Source organism: Mus caroli, chromosome 4 (genome assembly GCF_900094665.2).
Source record: "Mus caroli chromosome 4, CAROLI_EIJ_v1.1, whole genome shotgun sequence".
Classification (NCBI taxonomy): domain Eukaryota; kingdom Metazoa; phylum Chordata; class Mammalia; order Rodentia; family Muridae; genus Mus; species Mus caroli.
In genome coordinates, this window is record NC_034573.1 from 120,436,944 (window position 1) to 120,460,500 (window position 23,557).

Genomic DNA, 23,557 nt, shown 5'->3' on the forward strand with positions numbered 1-23,557 from the left:
GGGGGGAGGGGAGTGGAGGGAACTGAATCTGAAGGTGAATCTGAAACAGAAGATCAGAATCGTCTGTGCCAAATGGTGAGGGTTGAAATCCTCCTGTTTCTAGTTTCTTGCTGTGTGATCTGGGCACATTAGCCCAATCTCTCTGAGTCTGTTTATTGCAGGGAGTGGGGTGGGTGTGGGGGGAGATTTATCGGAGTTAGGCTATGGAGTGAACAGGGAGTGGCTGCCCCTGTAAATGTTAGACTAGCTTCTTGCTATTAGCTGCCCAGGCTTTTGATTTTTTTTTTCTCTTGCCCTCTTGGTCTTATTACGGAGCTGCTGTCTGGAAACAGGGCCAGAATTTCCCTCCACAGTGTGGGAGCCAGGCCTGAATGGCCTGAAGCAGAGCCCTGGGCTCTGAGTAGGAGAACTTGGGTTGGGACTCCCAGTTGCAGCTGGCTGGATTTAGGCCAGATTAGGCAAAGTATTTTCTAGGCTCCATGGTGCTGAGTTTCTGGGAATTCTGTTCCCAGCAGTGCAGGCTGGAGGCAGGTAGACCTATCTACTGCTCAGACCCCATGGTCCTGGGACTCCCAGAAGATCAGGTTGCCTGTGTGCAAATCCCTGGGCAGGGTGGCGTTTGTGGAAGCTGAGCAGCCACGGCCCACACACCCACGGTCCTCTAACCTCTAACCCAGAGCACTTGGTTGTGTTCTGTTGGTTCCCTAGGCCTGGCTAATGTTTAGGAACCTTGGAGTGGGAGGGTCCTGTAGAGATGGGCACCCTCAGCCAGTCCCTCTCAGTGGATGACCTGGGCCTTGCCCAAACATGGTGATACATTCTGCACTTATAGGTGGCTGGCTCACTGAACCTTCCAGCCTCTCTAGGAGACTGGTATCATTGTCTTATTTACAAGGCTCTGGGATGGACAGATACCCACCAGTGCCCACACATGCCAAGAGGACATAGAGTCTGTGCCCAGCTGCCCCCGTCCTACTCTGGAGCTCTGCCCCGAGTGGCTGATGTTGTGTCACACCTTCAAGGGTGGGTGGACTGTGCCTGAGCAGCTAGAGCATCCTGCACCCTCTCCTTGCCTGGTGGATCCCCTACCCCCACCATCCCCACCTTATCTCCTAGCCAGGCTGGAAGAGTCATATAGAAGCAGGACCAGTGACATCTGGGAGTCTAATTGCAGCTGGCTGATTGCCAGTTCGATCCCCGTGGTCAGCACCAGAATGGGCGGAGGGAGGAGGAGGAGCCTGTGATGGTTCTTTGGGGTCTCCCTCCTTCCAGCTTTAGGCCTGGGGGACAGCTGAGGGATCCTGGGGAGTAGGGAGAGCTGCTGGCCTCTGCTCTGGGTACCTGGTGGTACCCATGACAGGCACACTTCTCCAGGGCGTGGCAGGTGTGGGTGTCCATCTGTCCTTTTCTCCTGAATGCTGTCATTGCCTTACCTGGGGTGCAGAGCTTGCGTCTGAATCCCACTCACATCCTGCCTTCGAGGGGTGTAGGCAGAAGGCAGGGATGACAATTGCAGGGACAGTGGTCACTAGGTACCTCTGGGTCCTCAGCACAGCCTGTGGGATGTCACGTCACCCTATCTTACCCTATCTGGGCAGCAAGAGGTCTGCCAAGGTAAACATAGTGCTCTGCATTCTTCTGGGTGCTTGCCCGAGGCACTGGGCCACCAAGTAGAGCACACAGTGGTGAGGGCTTGGGTACAGCTCCTGAATTCTGGCGATGGACTGCTCAGCAGGTGCAGCAGTCTTTATTGGGCGCCTACTGTATGCATGACCCATACTGGGGGCTTATAGTATTAGTCTAAACAGCCTATCTGCCTGGCTGCGGATGGCTACAAGAGGATGTGAAATTTGTGGAGAAGGGGCTGGATCCCACTTCCGTTCACTCAGGGCGAGTCCAACCCATCCACGGCAAGGGTCTCCTCTTCTGTGGAGAAGGGACTGGTAGCTCCTGTTCATTAGGCTTTGGGAGGCAAAGCTGGCTCAGCAGTCAGTAGGTACAAGGGTGGCAGGTTTTATTTTTAGTATCAAGTTCCTTTAAGATTGCCTGGGCTCTGAGGTGATTCCTCCAGCAACTCATCCAGAGAAAGAGAACTGGAACTGTCTGTGAAATGGAGCCATTGGATGAGGGTGATCTGGGCCGGCCAGTCCTCACAGCCGATGATGGTCTGACCTCAAGTGTCCCACACCCTTCACGTGTCCTGTTCATGGTTCCTCTTGGGCCTGGGTGGGAGTTCCTTTGCTTTCTGGTCACACTGAGTGCCATCTCTCTCCTGACCTTGGGGACATGGTCACTCACATCCAGGCCACCCAGGGTCAGGAAGGACACTGGGTGTGGAGTCATATCACTGGGTCCTCGTCTTCAGCTGCCTGCTGAAACTCACCAGACCCACAGCCCCTGTGTGAGGTGCATATGTCTCCCCCACACCCCACTTCATGTTTGCCTCTAGACCTTCTGAAGCTCCAGTAATGGAGAAGGAAGGAGTCAAGGAGGTGAGGAGTTGGTTTGACCCTGGAGGCTGAGGAGAGGCCTCGCAAAGGAAGTCTTCTTGATTCCAGCCCTCGGAGAGTGACCGAGGGTCAGCGTGGTCAAAGGCTCAGAAGCAGGAAGGGCCGTGGTCTATTGGAAGAACAAGCTATGGAGAGGAACAGTAGGGTTGCCAGCCAGAGGAGGCGAAAGCACCTTGAATGGAAGGCAGGCAAGCCTCTCTTTGAGATGGAGGCTTTTTCTCTGTCCCTGCCCTGTTGCTAAGTGTATGGCCACTTCCAGGTTTCTGACTTTGTGCTTCAGCACATGCTGGGGTTAAATAGTGGGCCCCACCCAACTTATCCCTGACCCTAATGCAGAATACGCTACACTCTACACAGCTCTCGTTGTGAAGTGAGACCTCTGTTTTGCCCTGTGGCAGAGAATGTGGCCTATAAGGGGTTGAGGGTGTGTGTGAGTGGGTGGGTAGGTGGATACCAAACCTGGTGTATCAAAACCACATGCAGCCCTGTGAGAAAGACACAGGTATTATCTTCATTGCTGAAATAGGATAGCAACACAGAGAGATGAAATACTTTGCGCAAAGTCACAGAGCTAGTTAGAGCTGAGCTGGGATCCGAACCCATGCAGTGTGCTGCTAGGGTTCTATCTATTACACAAACTGCCAGCAGCAGAGAAGTTGTGGGATCCGGTGTTGCATCAAGACTGAAGTAAAGGCCAAGGTCTTGCCAGGTCCCTGAACTTGTATGACTGCTGGGTGCTGACTCAGACCAGGGGCTCCTTGACTTCAATGAGGACAGCTCTCTGTCATTATTGTCCCTGATGAAGCTAACCCAGGCTTGTGGGGAGGAAACTGGTGGTGCCAGAGTAACAGCAAGTTGATTACTAAACTGAGATTAAGAACCTTCTAGAGTCCCAGGGTGCATCCCCCCCCCACACACACACACCAGGTTCTGCCTTTTACCGGTCTCCATTTTTGACCAGAGTGCAGGCATGGTTCTACTGTTTGTCTCCAGAAGCCTCCCCCTGGCTGCCCCCAGATGCTCTCAGAAGCCTTCCTTTGGCTGCCCCCAAATGCTCTCGTGTTCCTCGGTATCTATGCCACATTCACTCTCATTGCTCTCCAGTGCATGGCTTCAGACCGGTTCCTCTGCCCCACGCATCCTGCACACTACCCCACCCAAGACCCCTTGAGCAGCCCATTGAGTGACCTTTTTACACCTATGTAGAATCCTCCAGTGAACTTCTATTCATGCTCCAAAGCCCAGCTCAGATGGCCCTTCTTCCTAGCTGCTAAACCTTCCTTGCTACCACTCCTAGCTTCCCAGGCCCTGCTCTTTCCCAACATTAAGATTCTTTGCCAAGAAGGTCCTGCTTCATTGCATCTTCTTGTCTGGCTCCCCACAGGGTTACATCGTTACCTCCCCTCTGGGGAGCCCTGTCTTGGATACACTGTTGCAGCTGCTACTTCCCCCAACCCTTGCCTATGACATCATCTCCCGGCCCAACTCACACATCTCTTTTTTGTTTTCCCTGGTCTGACATTGCTGTATTGTTTCTTTTCCCCATTTTCACACATCCTCATTTTGATTTATTTCTGGTTCTTCTCACTCTAACACCTTGTCTTTTCTCCTTGGCCCTCCCCTGTATGACGACCCCCCCCTTCCAAACTGGGAAGAAGAGGAAAGCAAGCGCAGCTGGGGAGATGTAGCCATGGAGGTGTGTGTGTGTGTGTGTGTGTGTGTGTGTGTGTGTGTGTGTGTGATGTAGCGGTGCTTTAACTCCTTGAAAATGGGCCCTGGGGATTGGATTACCTGGAGGTGTCCCCTTCAGCCACCCTTAACCCCTCCTCCACCTTTGCTCCTCCTCCCTCTTCCTTCCTAGGTTTTTTTGTTATTGTTGTTTTGTTTTATTTTGGTTTTGTTTTGTTTTTCTCCTACTCCAATTCCCCGAGGCTGGCTCTTCCTCCTTTACTGGCTGATGGGGACCTCTCCCATCCCTGACTGTTATTCTGTGGGGACTTGAAGACTTGTTCCTTGGAGGCACAGGGTTTGGTTAGAACTGGGCTAGACACCCCTTTGCGAGTCCTCACCTCCTGGTCAAGAGCTCATCTCTCCCTTTAACAAGCCCCAAGGAATCTGAGGCCAAAGCTGCTTCGAGGACAGTAGACACTGGTGGTGCTGGTCAGGGTCCTGTGCCCGATGGCCCTGGGAAGCTTGCTTTATCTTGCTGTCACATGAAGTGGGGGAATAATCTTAGACCTGGCCGGGAGGTTATGGCCCCTGGGTGACCCTTTACCATGTACGGTTACTTATGTCATGTTTCTGTCCAAGCTATAAGCTATGGTGAGTGACTAGGTCATCTGCAGGCAGGTGTACATGGATGTTGCCAGGCATCTAAGCTGATGATTAGGAGCCTGTAGGTGCAGAGACTGCCCCAGCTGCTAAGGCTCACCCCCAAGCCGGTGGCTGCACATAGATTTTGGTGAAGGAAGTTGGGAGATGCTGTGGCAACCTTGTGAGGGTCAGATGTGCACACAGAGGCTGGGCACTCGATAATTGAAGTTCTTTCTAGCTGTGCAAATGTGAAAACCTAGAGTTCAAGGAAAAGCTGGGTGAGCATGGCGGCCCATGTATCATCCCAGCACTCATGAGGCCGACCCTAGGAGTCCCTGGGACAAGCCATCTAACCATGCTCCCAGAAACTGAGATCTGGGTTCGGCAAGAGACTCTGCTTCAACCATGAAAGCAGGAAGACACCCGGCATCAACTTTAGGCTCCCACATGCACTCATACTCATGCATGCACACATGTGAAGACACAGATGGATGTACATGAACTCCTAGACAAGTGGCAGGGACCCTCTTCCCATGGTACTAAGACCCCTTGTGCCCATAGGAGCAGGCTCAGACTCATAACATCCACACCCACAGTTGATCCCCTCCCGTGCACACTCACAGTGCCCCTAGGAGCTTCCAGGAGCCCTCTGGCCACATGTGTATGTGTTGTGCAGGCACAATGCTGGAGCTGTGCTCACGGGAACATGCCTGTCCCTAATCCAGGTCTTAATCCCAGGGTCCAGAGCTCTGGCTGGGGGCAGCTGGTCATCTGGCCTCCTTAGGGAGATTAAGGCAAGGGCATAGGAGACACTGGGAGCTCTGTCTCCCGCCCAACCCCCAGAGGCACTTCATTTTCATCTGCCAAAAAGCTACTCTTGGGCCCCTCAGAGAACTGGTTCTATATGCCACTCATCAATTCTGGGTGCTGACAGGGTGGGAGTGAAGACAAGAGCTGTGAGTCCCCTAAGAAAGGGACAACTACTAGAGAGAGACCGGGAGGTGACTAAGGACATTGTGGGTTACTAGCAGAATGGTGCAGGAGGTGGCACTGAGCAGGCAACGTCATGGTGTGTGGCTGCTGGATGAGCATGGTCCCCTGGTGGGCCACTGGGCTATGGGCCCCACACTACCCAAGACCTAAGACCATGCAGGCTGAGCCTTGCCTGTTTCTTCCCAGCTCAGCTCTGTCCAGGTTTGGACGGGTAGCAGTGTGTGTTGAGGATGATGGAAGGAGGTGGCTTAGGTGACAAGGCTGTGACTTGGGCTTTTGCTAAGTTGGCAGGTCATCTTGTACCTGTGCCTCTAAATCCCCTCTGTAAACAGGACAGTCCCAGTTCCACTGAGGAAAACATTAGGGCTCATGCGGCCAGCTTACAGTGATGGCCTCAAGCTGTGGCTAGCATGATGGTAGTGGGAGGAGTGTCAGCCACCACAGAGGTGACATCCCCACCCCATCCCAGGCTCAGTGAGGAAGACTGCCCTGGCAACAACCCACTGGCTGGCATCCAGATTGTGGCCATCATTTCAGCTCAGGTCCTCTGTCACTAACACTGTCTTCTTCCAAGCTGGATCCTGGGCAAGACCATCTGATACTCATTCATTTGTAACCTCATTCATTCATTCATTCATTCATTCATTCATGCATGCATGCATGCATTCCCTCTCTCATTCATTCATTCCCCCCATTCATTCCGACTTTCACTCATCTCCTTTCTCATCAGTTCCCTACCTCATTTAATTATTCTCTTATTTATTAATTCCTTCTGCACTCTTAGGCCCGCCCCCCATTCATTCTTTCCTGAGGCTGGGCTGGAGACAGCCACTGCTCTGTGTTGGCCTTGCCCCATGCAGCTCCCTGTAGGGAAGAGGGCCAGGCTGGTGTTATGGGAGTTCTTCCAGCCTTGCCTGGAAAGGGTCTGGGAGCAGTCTTGGTAGAAGGGATGTGGTAGTTTTGTCTTTGGGCTGCAGAGTGGGTGGAGGCCAGAGCACTCAAGGCCCTTGAAGGCAGGGTAAGACTCTGAGCCCAGTGCAGGAGCCTGTGCTGAAGGCTAAGGGGAGGGCAGGGCATATATACCCAAGCATCTTGGGATGCTGATGAGGGCAGAGATAGCATATGGGCCTTTTCATGCTCCCCCCACCCAGTCACTAAGGGGACACTGAGAACCTGCCAGACAAAGGCGGGCAGCTGGGGCCTGGGCCAGGCCTCAGGACAGATGGGGCCTCCGTCTGGGAGCAGAGAGCGGAAACTGCCCGGGGCTTGGCAGCTGCTGCTGGCTTGGTAGAGGTTCAGCCTGGGAGCCAAATGGAGGTGGGTAGGGCTGAGGGACAGATCCTGGAGCCCACAGGGCTGTCTCTCCTTGAGGCTACACTGGACAGCCACAAGGTAGGGGACAGATGGACTTGTGCCCAGCCTCTGGGGCCCCCTCTGGGCCTGTATCTTGTTGTTAGGGCAGCTAGCAGGGCTCCCAAGTGTGGGGGGGGCATCTGGATGTGAGCTGCACCTGCGCCCTTCAGTGGCCCTTTGAGAGTTGGTGGCCTACAGACACAGGGAGGCCTGGCTGGGTCCTCATTACCTGAGGGCTCCACAGCAGGGGTTTGTCCTTCTGCCACCATGCGGCTTCTCCTGGATGCTGGGTGCCCAAAATGGGAGCACTGGGATGTGGCAAGGGAGCATGATAGGTTCTCTGGGGATTCTGAATTTGAGTCCAGGCTCTGCTGTGTGACCAACATTCCTCTCTACCTCTGAGCCTCCATTGTATGCTTCTGCCTTTCTCATACAGTTGTACTGAGAGGAGACTCATGTGCCCTAAAGTGCAGATGTCTCCCTTACCGTGGCTTTACTCCCAACAGGTCAACCAACCACAGTGTGACAATAATAAGTGGAAAATTCCAGAATCAAAACAGTTCACCAAGTTCAAATTGTGCGTCTTTCTGAATCCTGAGCTGTCACGCTGAGTTCTTCCTGGAAGCATGGGGCTCATGCTATGTGTGCATGCAAGGCACTTAGGAACCTCTCTGTTACCAGATGGGCTGTCACTGTGTCACCGTGCCCGGTCTTCAGGTGACCTTTGCTATGCTTGCTAGAGGTCCCAGCATCAAGAGTGGAGATGCATACAAGGTGCCAGGTGTAAGACATGGAAGGACAGGACCGCTGGGCCCCATGTGGCTGCAAGGCATTGTGGGAATCTCACAGTAGCTCTGGGTGAGTCTGCCTGAGGTTCTGTATGTTCTCCAGTGGTCACAGGAGAAGGGTGGAGGCTGCCGTAATTCAGAGCTGCAACTATCACCTAGTTTAGGACTTCAAACAAACAAACGAACGAACAAACAAAAAACAAACAAGGTTTCCGGTAGTCCAGGCTGGCCTCAAGCTTGCTTGCTCTGAGCCAAAGATGACCTTGAATTCCTAAGCCTCCTGCTTCCACCTCCAAAGTGTGGGGTTGGGGGGTGAGAAGTGGGGGTAGGGTGGGGGGGCCTACAGATGTGTGCCATCATGCTGGGTTATTTCAGAATTTTTAAAAAGATTTATTTATTTATTATTTATAAATACACTGTAGCTGTCTAAAGACACACCAAGAGAGGGCATCAGATCTCATTACAGATGGTTGTGAGCCACCATGTGCTTGGTGGGATTTGAACTCAGGACCTCTGGAAGAGCAGTCAGTGCTCCAGAATATTTTGTTTGTTTTGTTTTGTTTTGTTTTGTTTTGTTTTGTTTTGTTTTGTTTTGTTTTGTTTTGTTTTGTTTTGTTTTGTTTTTCAAGACAGGGTTTCTCTGTGTAGCCCTGGCTGTCCTGGAACTCAGAAATCCGCCTGCCTCTGCCTCCCAAATGCTAGGATTAGAGGCATGTGCCATCACATCCACCGCCTTCGGAATTTTTTTTTTTAATCATTCTGAAAGGAGAGCCTGTGCCAATGTCATTGTTCCCTGTGTGCCCAGTGAGCTAGGGCTAGCAGTCAGCAGGCTAGACACTTCCTTCCAGGGGGCCGCACAGTGTGAGGTCTGCAGGACAGAGTTTGTTCCTTAGCACAAGGCTTGGCAAGAGGTTTACTCACGGGGCAGTGTCTGCCATCGTTGCAGCTTTCTCCGATGAGTAATATTCCTCTATGTGGATGGATCCTGCTTTCTGTATCCTCGCAGCGGGTGATACATTCTAAGAACAAGGATCACATGAACCTCGGCACGGTGACACAGTAACTGTTCATCTGGTAATAGAGATGCTCTTCTAGTGACTTGAGTGCACACCCAGCAGCGACCCTGTGCATCCAGTCAGGGTGGATTCGCTTTTGCCTCTTCTGGACAGTCCCGCTTTTCTGTTCTTTATTGCATTTTCTTTATTTTTGTTTATGTTGGGCACGGTGGAGGAGGAGGTCAGAGGGCAACTGGTGGGAACCTGTTCTTGACTTCCACCATGTGACCTCTGGGAATCGAACTCAGGTCTTCAGCCTTGGCAGCAAGTGCCTTTATCAGCTGAGCCCTCTTGCCTGCCCTGCTTTTGTGTTTCAAAAAATGAAAGACAGTAGAGTTACTGGGTCATATAGATATTCTGTTTCACATTCTGAAGAACCTCAGGCTGCTTTTTGAAAGTGGCCTTGCTGTTTTGCTGTACCTCTGGAGGGGGTCTGAGGTCGCTTCCCCTAGCATCTTCCTAAGCGGGCTGTTCTCTGGCTTCTGAGCACCGTGGTCCCTGCACCTCTCAGGTGTCTATGGGGTGGCACAGTGGACGAGATACAAAGCTTGGTGACGATGGACAAGAACTTGTCCCTTGAGGGGCTGCTTCAAAAGCCTAGCACATGTAGGTGCTCAGCTGAAGGAGCCAGGCCCGTCTGGGGAGCTGGGACTGCAGAGCCATATCTTGAGAGCAAGAGGGGAGAGTGGGGGGGGGGGGGGGGGGGAGATCTGGCCATGGGCCACCTGCTGTGCCCAGGACCCTGTGCTTCCATTCTCAAGGCCCCCTGCCCTGGGTCAGGGTCTGCAGACAGGAAGCTGAGGCTCAGGTGGACAGCTCACTGAGAAGGGAGGCTCTTACTGGACCCTCCGGGTCAGGTCCCCTGACCCTTTGAGGTTGATGTTGTTATTAAGCATACATAAGCAAAGCAAAAGAAACTGTGGCTCAGAGAGGTAGGCTTTCTACCTAGGACTGTCCAGCTGCAGAAAGCCAGTGCTGGGGTTTGGCCCCTGCTTGGTCTAGCTTGGGTCCCTGCTCCTTTTGGATGATCTAGGTGGCTTCCAGGAATCAGGAGGGAGGTGGCTGGGGACAAGTGTGTTGCTTCCTAGGCAGGCTCTGAGCGCTCTGCCTTGTCAGACCTCCCTTGGTGTCTTCTGTGAATCCTTCTGGATGTGTCATGCTCCACCTGGACATGGGGATGGTGGCTCCTGAGGCCTCGGCTGCTCAGAGCATCCAGAGTCCCCTGAAATAAAGCAGCTCTCCTCCTGTGGGAAGACAGACTGGGGAAGGATGGGACCTGAGGCCCTAGCGTGTGAACGCACATTAGGTAAATAACCTGGCAGGTCAATGTACAGTAGGGAGTTTGTGGGGTTCCACTGATGTTGGTTTTGTATCTTAGTCCTATTGCTGGGAGACCCAAAGCCAGTTGCTTTACCTCTCTGAGCTCTGGTTCCCGTGAGTGGAATTAGCCCCTGCCACGAGGTTTGTGAAGAGAATCCAGACTGTGTGCATCCAAAGAACCAGGCCCATGGTGAGTGCTCCCAACAGGGAGCACTAACTGTTCTTCACAGTGAGGGATGGAATGTCTCAGATAGCCTCCTGAAAAATGCCCAGGGGATGCACCATAATACAGCTTGGAGCCTGTGTGCACTCTTGGAGGCTCCAGGATTCAGTCAGGGGTTCAAGGCCTACTGGGACACACTGGTGGTCAGAAGTCTTAGTGTCTGTATCCGTAAGTGAGAAGAGCCTGGGACCCAGCATGGTCAAGGAAACCTAGCAGAGCCCACTGAGGCCCGAGGCCAGGAGCTGGGGTGTCACGTGGGAGGAGGACTCCGCAGAGGCTAGAGGACCCAGGCCTCCATGGGTGCTCCTCCATTGCACAACTCAGGGCTGGGCATCAAGGAGCAGTGTGTCAGGGTGGTCCCAAAGGTGACCCAGATGAGAGCAGGTGGCTGGAACAGTGGGAGTTGTCTCAGCCTGGGCTGAGGAGTTCCCTAGCTTACCAGGGCTGGTCATTGTCTTTCATCCAAACACAGGAGACATAATGTGTGCTGTGGAGCCGCTGCCTGTATCTCATACCTGGATGGGTGGCACACAGTCTGGATTCTCTTCACAAATCTCAATGGCAGGGGCTAATTCCACTCACGGGAACCAGAGCTCAGAGGGTGCCTGTTTGCAGGACCACCGTGATGAGGGTGATGGCCAGGGTGGGGGAGGTGGCAGCCAGGTTGGCCAGCAGGTGGGGGGAGGTGCTTAGGAAGCATACATGGGGTCAAAAACAGAAAGCCAGCGCTTAAAGCCTGTGCCAAGTGCTAGTAACCAGAGACCAGCTCAGAGAGCCAGCTTGCCTCTTCGGCTCTCTGAAATGTGACTTGGGGATGTCACTTTTGTAGAGGGCTCTGCTGGACTGGCTCCATGCCATGTATGTTTAATAGTGTCCCTTTGGAACTTGATGGTGAGGGTATTAACTGCCGACAGTCCTAGGCCCAGCCTCCATTATGATGCCCCAGAGAGGTCATACTGCCTTTGTTTTGTCTGGAAGGGCAGACTGACAGAGTTGGTGTCCAGCCAGGGCCATTCAGGCATTGAGGGACAGAAGTACCCGGCAGTCACTTTAGCGACCCAGCTGTCCCTCTCTGGCAGTCAATGGGCAACTTTCCCCTTATTCTGAAATATTCTTTCAAAACAACTTTTTTTTTTTAAATCTTTTGGGATACATTCAGGCCTTTTAGGGACCAAATTAGGCAGCATGGGTGGGTGAGAATACACTTATTGACAGCTACATACTATTCCATGTACACTAGCTTATTTAGTAGTCCCCTGTTGTTGGGAAGAATATTGTTTCCAGTTCCCCTTCTTATTCAGAGCACTGCCCTGGGGCTGTGTTCTTGAGGCCCCACTGAAGTTTCTTTTGCACTTGGAGGAGGAGGAGGAAGAGGAGGAAGAGGAGGAGGAAGAGGAGGAGGAGTCTTGTTTGGAAGTGGGGAGGAGCTCACCTGACCTGTGCACTGTTGGTCTGGGGTAGGCATTGGTACCACTGTACGGATAGAGATTTGGGGGTCACCAGCAAGCTGGGGAAGGTGATAAAGGGAGGTTTTGCTGACACCCCCACCTCACCCCCATCCTCCGGCACACAGCTGGGGAGGGGTGCAGCCGCTATCTTGATTTCCTTTGCAAAGAAGTTGGGCTGGCTGGGATGTGCTAGGTGGGGGTGAAGGGTGGGGAGTGGGGTTTGTGGGGGTTAGGTGGGTTTTGGGGGTAGGGTAGGGGTGGAGAATGGGGGTGGGGATGAGGGTTGGGGAGGGGTAGGTGGGGGTACATTTTCTGAACCTAGCGCTGCTCTGTGGGGGGTGGGGTGGGGTGGGATAGAGGGGGAGCTGGGGAGTAGGACTGGGAAGGGGTAGGACTGAGGTTATCCATGCTGTCATTGTCACCCTGGCCATCCTTCTGCCCAGAGCCTGGCCACAGCCCACATTCCTGCAGAGAGGCTCTGGGTCTCCCTGGTGGAGCTGGTGACACATGAGCAGCACAGAGTTCTCACAGGGCTGAGGGCCTTTGGGGATGGAGCCCACAGGGACCCTGGGGCTAATCTGGACTGCTCCCCTCCTCTCCTGCCCATCTCTGCATCTGTTGGGACAGGGACTTGAACACCGTGCTCTCTCAGGCCTAGTTTAGACTTAAAATTGAGGTCTGGTGTGGGACTGCACGCTGTGGGGACATCAGCCAAAGACGGGCCAGGAGCCACCATCCGCCTGGTGGCTCACACTCCTTACACTGCCTTACTGGATTCTCACAACAGCTCTGCGAAGCAGATGTTATTATTGTCACTATTTAGCCAAATATAGGCTCAGAGAGGTTATATAACTTGCCCAGTGATACCCAGCAAATAGATAGAGCTTGACTTGAACTCAGCAAGACTTTCCAAGCCTAATGCTGGGCTCTCAGCCCAGGTCACATTGTCTCTGGTCACCAGGACAGTGGAGCCCTAATCTGGCGACTTGGGGGAAGGAAGCCGGGGCAGAATTAATTACACTTGATTTTGTTCTAGCTTTTGCAGCATGATTAGCAGGGCTCTGGGCTCCTCGTCCCCGGCGGCTGACCTAATTTATGTGTCCGAATGCTTCTGCACCCAGTCTTCCTGCTCCAGCCTCTCTCTTTAGTCCTCTGTGTGGCTTTGGCAATGTTATCCAACCTCTCTGGGCATCAGCAGGCATTTCCTCTGCATCTGTCTCCTCCAGGAGGAGACTGTGGCTTCTCTTCTATAATTGTGGAGAGATTAACGTAACTGGTAATCAATCGCTACTCGCCACTCCCACCCCCACCCCTCCCGTTCCTGCTTTGCACAGCGTGGCTACTCCTCCCAGTGCCGCAAGATCCCTGCTCTTACCATCTCATTTCACAGATGAGGAAATGAGGGACCAGACTGCACTGCCCTGTCTCTCTACAAGGTGTGGAAGGAGGTGGCGAGCTTCTCTTGGGACTTGGTCGGTGGCTTAGAAAGGACTCTGAGTAAGGAATGTGTCTAAAAGATAGCTGTCAGTGGCTGCTCTGGACCGTGGGGACATCTCTAACTTGAGGCCTCATCTAGCTTGGTCCTGGGCAGGGAATCTGGGGAGATGGGGTGGCCGGCAGGAGGAAGCCTTCTGCTCAGGTACTGGGAAGCCCAGTGACTCCCCAGCTCCGTGACACTGGGGAGAGAGGTCTGTGGATGGATGGATGGGTGGTTAGGGGAGCTTGTTTACCATAGGGCCCACATCCCTGGACAGGAGTCTGGGTGTCACTGAGGGCTGAGGCTGTGGGTCAGTTCCACATGCATGTGATAAGGAGAGGTGGAACATTGTAGCTGATCACGCACGTGTGAGGTTGTGCTGTCCCAGGGAGGGTGCATCTCTGTGAGTCTGGAGGTACCTGCTCCAGGAATGAGGGGCCTGTGTCATGGGGGGGGGGCGGGGCAGGGTGTGCTGTGAAGCAGATTCAGTCAGTGAGGTCAAGCTTGGTGACTAGGTAGGTGCTGAATGCTGAGGTGGGTGTCAGGCTGGCCACATATGTAGGAACCCTGGACCCTGACTGAACATGGGGTTGGGTGGCCTGGAGCACTCAGAGAGAAGGACTCGGGATGAGGGTGGTGCTCACACCTTGGTGTTGGCCAGCCTTGCTGTCTGGCTCTGTAGACTGAAGAAAATGACCCTCCCTCCCAGGGGATAATGATGAGGGTGGTGGTGATGGTGGTGGTGGTGGCGGCGGCGACCTGATACCCAGGTCCCCAATGGCAGGAAGGAGGACATTCTGCTCCATGTTTGCCTGGCATGTTTCTGCCATGGCAGAAAACACGTCAGGGATACTTCTTTCCCTCGTGGTGAGTGCTGGACTAGGGGTGCTGCCCTGATGTGCGAGTATGAAGGGATTGACTTCAAGTTGTGATGTATGTGTGGAGCAGGCAATGGAACAAGAGTGCCACGTGACCTAGGGGATGTGTATGTGCACACGGCAGATCCATCCGTCCATGGAGGTGAGCGTTGGCACATGTGGCCCCGAGTCCACTGAGGTTTGTGCGGAGCAGTTCATGAGTTTCCTAAGGTATGTGCACAGCTGGGACAAGACTGGGCTGGCACACACATGGTAAGCTGCACTGGGCATGTGCATCGGGGTCTGTCAATGCCACTTTTAACGGCGTCCATTGGGTTGTGTGTCTAATAAGGTGTTGTGTGAAGGAGCATGTGTGTGTGTACAAGTGTATATATGGGTATGTATGTGTATATGTATATGTGTGTGTATATGCTGGGATGTGTATACATGTATGTTTATGTATGTGTATACTTGGGTGTGTGTTCAAAGGACTGTGTATTTGTGTGTTGGGGGGTGGGTATGTGTGTGTCGTGGGGGTGTGCTGAGATAGTTTGTGTAGGTGCACATTAGGCTGTATCTCCTCTCAGTCACTTGCTGGGGCATGGGTGTCTGCAGGTTGCTCAGTCACAGGGGGTTGTAGACCACTTTAGTGGAAAGCCACAGAGAGGGTCAGACAAAAGAGGCCAACAGGGCACTAGGACTCTATTCTTTAAGGGGGTGACAAAGACAGCTGTGCTCATCAAGTGTGAAGTCAGGCAAATGCAGATGCCATTCAGGGGTGAGATACTGTCTCCCCCCACCATTGTGACATTTAAGGCTTTCTTCACTGCTGCCTTGAAGGCTGTCCCCTGGGAGCCCAGCTACCAGCATCCCTAGTGTTCTGCAAGCCTCCTCCTCCTCCTTAGACCCACAGGGTGACCTCAGGGTGATTGGGCTATGGGCTACCCTCCTGCTCTGCCCAGGCATCTCTGGAGGAAGGATGTGTGGTGGAGGCATGATGGGGAAATTGCTAAGGTTGCCTCTCCCCAGCAGCCTCTGATGAGTGAGACTAAATTGGGATGTGAGCCCCATCTCAAATGTTCTCACCTCCCCTTCTCCCCAGCCCTGCCTGCTCTGGCTTTACCCCTCTCCATCCCTCCTGTCCTCTGATCCTTCCCCATCTCCCTCTCACACACACTCTCCAGCTCTGTGGGGAGCTGCAGCTCCTGGTCCTTAGCATGGAGAATATGGTTGCCATGACAACCGTTGTCATGTCAATGGCTACTGAGCCAGGATGAATAGTATCTAGGTGAGTGCTACCTGAGTGGAGGCTGATGGGTTCATGAGAGGCTATATGCTCCTTTCTGAGCTCAGAGCTGCATGGAACTCCCCACCTTCTCTCATATGCTCCCCCAAAAGCATGCCAGTCTGCTGCCTTCAATGGCCGCCTCTAGGTGAGTGTGTGTTGGTGCATGCCTGTGTCTCTAGCTGTGTCAATTGCAGGGTCTCTGTAGCTTTGGAGCTGTCTCTGGGTTTATACAAGCCCTTCTTGGGCCACTGAGGAGTCTTGAGTTCCCATTTTGGTTCCTGTGTTCACTCCCCCCCCCCAAACAGTTTCTCTGTGTATCCCTGGCTGTCCTGGAACTCACTCTGTAGACCTGGCTGGCCTCGAACTCAGAAATCCACCTGCCCCTGTTTCCCAAGTGCTGGGATTAAAGGCATGCGCCACCACTGTCCAGCTCCTGTGTTCACTCTTATTTTGGGTCCCTCGAATGACAGATCTCTTAGAATGTTCCTTTGAAGCAGAAGAGGAAGATAGAGGTCCCTGCTTAGTCCCCATCCTGCTGTGTGAGATCGGGCTACTGGCTGGACAACAAGAGGGACAGATGCCCAAAGTCCCCACAGGATTCTAGCTTATAGAAGATGTGACTCTTGCAGCCCAGGACCTGGGAAGTGTGGGCTGGGCAGAGATGGGAACTGGCGGGGGATGTCTACAAAGGAGGAAGACCCAGTGATTAGTCATGGGGGCAATTACACTAATTGTTCCACCCCGTGACTCACTGGTATAAAGTAAATACTGATTAATTCATTACTTCCAGACGTGTGTGTGTGTGTGTGTGTGTGTGTGTGTGTGTGTGTTGTATGAGGGGTATCTCCTGGCTCTCTGCCCTGGCTGGCTTGGCTGGGGCTCTGGAGCAGGTGCTGGGGGCTAGGGGCAGGAAGCCAGGACTAAGAGCCTCTCTTTGGCTCTGCATGAATTCTAGAAGGGTCTGTGAATGGCAGGGGTGTGAGATGCTGAATGTAAATCTAGTGCTGCACCAGTCTAGTTTCTCCTCTGTTCATACACCTTCCAAGGCTCCCCACTGCCAGCTGGGGCAGATGCCCAGGTGCTACCCCCAAGACACCCACCCACTGGAGAGGCACTGGACCCTCTGTGACCAGCCTGGTGACTTTGTAGCCACACCTCTGGCCATTCCAGATCCTAATTCCAAATCGTTCATCCTAAGCCTCCTCGGTGCAAGGAACCTTGCTAGCCAGGGAGGGCAGCCACCACCATAGAGCATCTTAGTGGATGGTGGATGGGAGCAGCCCCTAAACATTGGTACTTCAAAGCAAACTGCTCGAGAGTTTCAGGCATCATGACTTGGGAGCATAGGATGCTTTTTAAAAAAAGTAACACTGGAGGTGGCTTGGGAAGAAAGCAGTAGGCAGAGCGACCAGGGGCCGTGGAGGGTGCTGGGTGAACCTGCAGGGTAGGCAAGGCCAGCCCAAGAGAGGCGGCTGCATTGACCAACCCCAGGGTGTATCAGGTTTCCCTTGTCTAGGGTGCCTTTCTCTTTGGATTTTTGGTTGTAAAATACAAATGCCCTAGGCTTCAAATCCTAATACCAGGAGCTTCCTCTCAAAGCCTGTGGGTGGGGACCACCCCCAGGGTAAGTCAGGCGGCTAGTCAAGGCTACTTGGCAGTCTTTGGGAGTCTACATACCAGCCTTTAAGGGTCTTAGGGCTGGCTCCAAGTGTGGACTTACCAGGGGAGCTGCACAGTTAGAGCTGAGAACACCAGCTCCAGGTTTCCCGGGTTCTGACCGGGAAGGGTTCTTAGGCCCGGGGAGCTAGACGCTTGGAGAAGCCAGCTGGAAGCAGAAGTACCATGGGGCTTGTGCCAATGCTGGGTGTGCATATACTGTGGGGTAGGCCAGGCGGGAGCTAACTTTCTGTTATGGGAAGAGCTCGGGCTGGCTCAGCAAGGACAGTCCCCTTCTCCCTTCCCTTCCTTATTCTGCTATTTCTCTCCTGGGTCCTCAGCCTCCCCAGTACCCATGTCTGTCTTCTAGAACTCTCTCTCTGCCTTTGCCAATTTTTGGTGTCATTTGGATTCCTAGCCCTCTGGGCACTGGAGCCTCAGTTTTCTCATCTGTGAGTTGGGCTGGTGGCTGCCACCTAAAGTTATTTACCTTGAGACCCCAGTGGGATCCTGTCTGTGGGTACTGTTCACACGAGGTGATGGTGGACCTGTGTTGAATCTGCAGTGCACCAGGGCAATCTCAGGATAGTGAGGGAGCCATTTTTATTTGTTTACCAAGTGCACAAATGTTCAAACTCGTCCAGGGTGCAAATGACCTGTCTTGGTTTCAAACTCAGCACTGCATGCTCTGAGCCCATTCTCCTGTATGGGGGTTCTCATGGCTGGGGCTGGGGGGTCGGCAGCTGGTGGTCTCTAGTGGCAGCTGGCAGATAAAGGAGAGCTTTTCTACCATGGCCTTGGGTAGGTGGGAAGTGGCCATCCACCAACACCCAGCTCTCTGTAGCACGTATTGGCCACTCTGCCCACGAATGCGCCTGTTGTCTCTTGGGCCTGTATGGGCCAATACCTTGGGTACCTAGCCCTGTGTGTGTCTGCACCCTCCCAGGCTCAACGCTGGCGCAATGAGAACTTCGAGAGGCCGGTGGATCTTGAGGGCTCAGGGGATGACGACTCCTTTCCTGATGATGAACTAGACGACCTCTACTCGGGGTCAGGCTCTGGCTGTAAGTAGTCCCCAGGTCTCCCTGCCCATCTCTGGTATCTGGCACCAACCCGGGAGCCTTTAAGGTCACTTGAATGAGTCTTGCCACTGTATGGAGATCAAGACCTCAAGGAGGAGGGAGGCAGAACATCTTTCTGGTAGGGAGAAGACTAGGGAAGCCTTCAGAGCCCAGGACTCTTGTCCCTGTGTCTGCATGTGCAGTATGGGCCTGTGTCCAGCCCCATGGCTCCTGCCCCGTGGCTCCAGCCCCATGGCTCCTGCCCCATGGCTCCTGTGGTTCCTTCCCTGTGGCTCCTACCCTGTAGCTTGTTGAATAAACATAGATAGTCACTCAGTGTTCCCAGCTCGGCAACCATTACATTTGAAAGGCTGTGTGGGATGTCCTTACCAGGGATGTCCTTTGTGGTCCCATCTGGAGCAGGTGACCCTTTGGGTCCATCAATAGTGGGGAAGCTGAGGTTGAGGTAGGGCTACAATGGGCTTCAGGGGCCTGGGATTGGGTTGCTGGCTCTATCTTTAGTCGACTGTGGGCCAGACAGGGTGACAGTAGATGTAGCAGCTCCGTCAGGGCCTTGTGACCAGGCAGCTGAGTGACTTCTGACCCCCTTGCCACTCCCATATTCCTGTCTACTGAGGCGTTAACCTTCCTCCTAAAGGCTCTGGGAGGTGGGCACAGGAAGTCAGCGTGGTCATGAAGCTGGTAACTGAGGGAGCGTGCTGAGATGGAACCAGCCTGGGGATGGATGTGTGACCACTATTCCAGGCTCCTGCTCCTTCCTGAGCCGCCTGACTTAGCTCTGCCTCTAGTCTCCCTCCAGCTCTGCTTTAAGCCTCTTCCTCAGGAACCTGGTGCCCTCCTCTAAAATGTCACTGTTCTCAGGAGGCAGAGGCAGGCGGATTTCTGAGTTTGAGGCCAGCCTGGTCTACAAAGTGAGTTCCAGGACAGCCAGGGCTACACAGAGAAACCTTGTCTCAAAAAACAAAAACAAAAACAAAAACAAAAACAAAAACAAAAACAAAAACAAAAAAACAACCAACCAACCAAAAATGTCACTGTTTCCTGCTCTCGACCCTCCCTGGCCATGGCCTCTCCTCACATCTCCTAACTCCCTCATCTTGTCCCCTCCAAGCCTCTCATCTTACCCCTTCTTGAGTTGTGCCCGTGGCCTGGGAAGGGCTCTGCAAGAAGGCCTCATCCCCTCTGGTGATCTGCTCACGTATGGAAGGTGGAGTGGCTCAGGGTCTCTGCTGCCATGACTTTGTGTGGAGCATGTCCTTGGGTCTGGCCCTCCTTCTCACGGGGCCAGGCCTTGCTCTCCTGTAGCCCTGAATGGATGGATTCCAGACAGAGGCTTCGGTCAGCAGTTGCTAGGCCTCAGGTTGGCAGTCAGGGCAGGCTGCCTGGAAGTCGTGGCCCCCTCGAGGATTTTGACGAGGCACGGGCTAGCATCTGCTCAAACCTCTTCCTTTCTGTCTTGTTTTCCTGGGGAAATCGCTTGGGGAGGTGGGGTGTCCTGCTGGGAAGGCAATGCCTGCCTGGGGACCTGGGGGTGAGAAACACCCACTCCCCAGAGCTTTCCTTTCCCCACCCCCTCAGACTTCGAGCAGGAGTCCGGCCTTGAGACGGCCATGCGGTTCATCCCTGATATGGCCCTGGCTGCGCCCACTGCACCTGCCATGCTACCCACGACCGTTATCCAGCCAGTGGACACCCCGTTTGAGGAACTCCTTTCTGAGCACCCCAGCCCTGAACCAGTCACCAGTCCCCCACTGGTGACAGAGGTGACAGAGGTCGTAGAAGAGCCCAGCCAGAAAGCTACCACCATCTCTACCACCACATCTACCACCACGGCCACCACCACAGGGGCCCCAACTATGGCCACAGCACCTGCCACAGCAGCCACCACTGCCCCTAGCACTCCAGAGGCGCCCCCTGCCACGGCTACCGTGGCTGATGTAAGGACCACCGGCATACAGGGGATGCTGCCTCTTCCCCTGACCACAGCTGCCACAGTCAAGGTCACTACCCCAGCAGCACCCTCACCGCCCACTACTGTGGCTACCTTGGACACAGAGGCCCCGACACCTAGGCTGGTCAACACAGCTACCTCGCGGCCACGAGCCCTTCCTCGGCCAGTCACCACCCAGGAGCCTGATGTTGCTGAGAGGAGTACCCTGCCGTTGGGGACCACGGCTCCTGGACCCACAGAGGTGGCTCAGGTGAGGACAGTGGGTGAGGGGTTAGCAGAGATGGGTTGGGCAGGGACCAGGAGGTACCAGGGGTGAAGTAGGCAAGGTGGGCCTAGTGTGTGTGCTGAGTGGGAGCCTCTGGATGGGGTTGGGGGAGGTCAGAGAGCCGGGCCAGCTGAGTAATGGCTGCTATTGAGCCAAGGCATCAATTAGGTGGATTTGTGGGGCGCAGTTGGGGAATGGTGGGTGTGCCTGACTGGGAATTCATGTCCTGAGCAACACTGAAAGATTTTCAGCCAACCAGGTGTGGTGGCACACAATTTTAATCCCAGCACTTTAAAGGCAGAGGCGGGCAGATCTCTATGAGTTTGAGGACAGCCTGGTCTACAGCATGAGTTCCAGGATGGCCAGAGCTAGAAACAAAGAAAAGAAAGAGTAAATAAGAGGCTGTCCACCTGGATTTAAGCCACCTGCCATCCTTTTTCTCTTTCGTCTTAAGACATTAGTAGGTAGTTGGTGCTTTCTGTGTCTTCATTTCTTTACCAGAGAAGATACACACACCGGTAATCTTATCACTGAAGAAACTGAGACAGGAGGATTGCTGCAAGTTCAGGTCAGCCTGGGCTACGCAGTAAGACTGTTTCAAAGAGAGAGAGACAGAGACAGGCAGAGACAGAGAGACAGGGAGAGAGGCCTGGCGTGGTCTGTACATGGTCTTTCCTGACCATTTAGTTCTTAGAATTCTAGAACAGTCCACAAGCCAGCTGCTCCATGGTTGTCATCGTCATGGCCTGAGGGTGATTAAGTGGGTGCTGTGGGGAGACACCTGGCTGCAGCCAGAGCAGGGCACTCTCCCTGAATACTTCTCCAGCCTCGCCCCTCCCCGTCCTGCTGACTGATCACCTCTTTTTTCATGTGAGGTAGAGGAAGTCATGTTTCTAGGTTCCTTGGGTAGTAGTTGAATCAGGATTCAAACACTGGCTGGCTGGGGCCCCTTGAGCTTAGGTTCCTAAGGGTGGGGGCCCCTGAAGCTTGGGGGTTTCTGAAGTTAGGGGGCCCTTGAGCTGGGGCCAGGGTTAAGCTAGGTAGGGCATGGGGATTGAAGGAGAGACCGTGATGAGGGTGGAGGGACTCCAGGGGACTGCAGCCTGTCCTGTGCCTTGCACCATGAACGTGCACAAGAAAGCCAGGGTGGTGGCACATGCCTGGGATTCCTGCACCTGAGAGGTAGAGGTAGGAGAATTAGAAGTTTAAAGTTGTCCTCCCTTATGTAGCCAGTTCTAGGTCAGCCTGGGCTACATGAGGCCCTGGCTGGAAAAACTATTTTTCAAGCACCAAACTGGAAGGGGACACAATGACTATCGAGACCCTCAAAGCAGCGGGCCTTCAACCTTGCAGGGACCTTAGGGCCTAGGAGTGGACTTTGGAGCCCTGCAGACCCTCTCTGGCCCCAGCCAGTCCCATAAGGCTCGTGCTCAGGGCCTTCCCTCAGAGAGGGAGCCTTTCGGGAAGGAGGAACACTGGCAGGGTGTGGCCCAGAAGCAGAAACAGAAGCAGGTGTCGGAGGTTTGGGGCCTGGCCTTGCCATACTCAGGCCCACCCTTGCCTCTCTGTCATGAAGCAGCTGTGTACACCACCTCTCAGCAGCTCCCATGGCCTCACTTCAGTCCCTCAGCTCAGCTGCTGCAGTGGGGAGTCATACACTGCTGGTCACTGGGTTTGTTTGGGGATATCAGCTCACAGACCGGCCTCCAGGTGAAGGGACATACTCGTGTAGTATACATGAGGACAGAGCCAGGCCTAGCAGGCCCCAGACAAACCCCCGCTCCTGGACAGGAATCGACCAAGATTGTTCTAAGGCAGCTGGAGAGGAAGTCATGGGGACAGGATGGGGACAGGATGTCGTCAGGATGAGAATAGCAATACAAGGTCCAGTAATTGGAAGTGCAGACTGGAATCAGAGAGGTCTAGATTTTAGTTCTGCTTCTCCCATGTATTAGCTGGGGGTCCTCGAGAAAGTCACATCACCTCTCTGGGCTTGTTTACCGCTCTGTAAATTGGGGATATACTAATCCCTTCTTTGCAGAGACAGTGCTGGCCCCACCTGGTGTAGGCTTGTGTGTCTGGAGTACCTAACCCTAAGTCATACTACCGTTTCTTCAGACCCCAACTCCAGAGTCCCTTCTGACCACCATCCAGGATGAGCCAGAGGTGCCAGTAAGTGGGGGGCCCAGCGGAGACTTTGAGCTTCAAGAAGAGACCACGCAGCCAGACACGGCCAATGAGGTGGTGGCTGTGGAAGGAGCCGCAACCAAGCCGTCACCTCCACTGGGGACACTGCCCAAGGGTGCCCGCCCAGGCCCTGGCCTCCACGACAATGCCATCGATTCGGGCAGCTCGGCCGCCCAGCTCCCTCAGAAGAGCATACTGGAGCGGAAGGAGGTGCTCGTAGGTGAGGGCAGGCTCCAGGCCTGGGGCAAGGCAGGGTGTGAGGTTCCTGTGAGGCAGGAAGGGAAAGCCTGATCTCCCCCCTTCCCCCCGGCTCCGGTCTTCATTTTGTGTTCTTCTCTCTCTAGAACTTTCTTTATGCCCTCTGACCCCTCCATAGTCTCTGACTTAGGAACCTTGCTTTCTTGGGGGTCACCCCAGTTGACCCTGTGGGACCTTTCTTCCTAGGTGCTAACCTCCGACCTGTCTTTTGGCCTGACCTTTAACCCAGCCTTTACCTAAGACCTTGAAGGCTTTACCCTGGTAGGACTTGGGATCCAACTGGCTCTCCTGTCGAGGTTCCCATCTCCCCTTGGAGACAGTGGGTGGTGGTCTGGCAGTGTGGGGGAGGGGCCTTCCCTTCCTAATAGTTTTGAGGAAGTGAGGCATCTGACGTTTGATACTGACAAGGACCAGGTCACCTGCCTCCATCCTAGGGATGCAAAGTCATTGCTGAGCCATTGGAAAGGATTGGGAACTGTAGGTGACACCAGTGCTGTCCTTACTGGTATTCTGTCTCTGACTCCAGGTCCAGG

At 53.9% G+C, this 23,557-nt stretch overlaps 1 protein-coding gene across 1 annotated transcript in view; it reads left to right on the forward strand.

Annotated features, from left to right (window-relative positions):
• Sdc3 (syndecan 3) overlaps positions 1-23,557 on the forward strand; it is a 33,211-nt gene that overhangs the window by 5,547 nt on the left and 4,107 nt on the right. Inside the window, exons 2-4 of the mRNA XM_021160677.1 lie at positions 18,228-18,345; positions 19,942-20,564; positions 22,698-22,986. Of these exons, the coding sequence (XP_021016336.1) occupies positions 18,228-18,345; positions 19,942-20,564; positions 22,698-22,986 (1,030 nt within the window). The remainder of the gene's footprint in view (positions 1-18,227; positions 18,346-19,941; positions 20,565-22,697; positions 22,987-23,557) is intronic.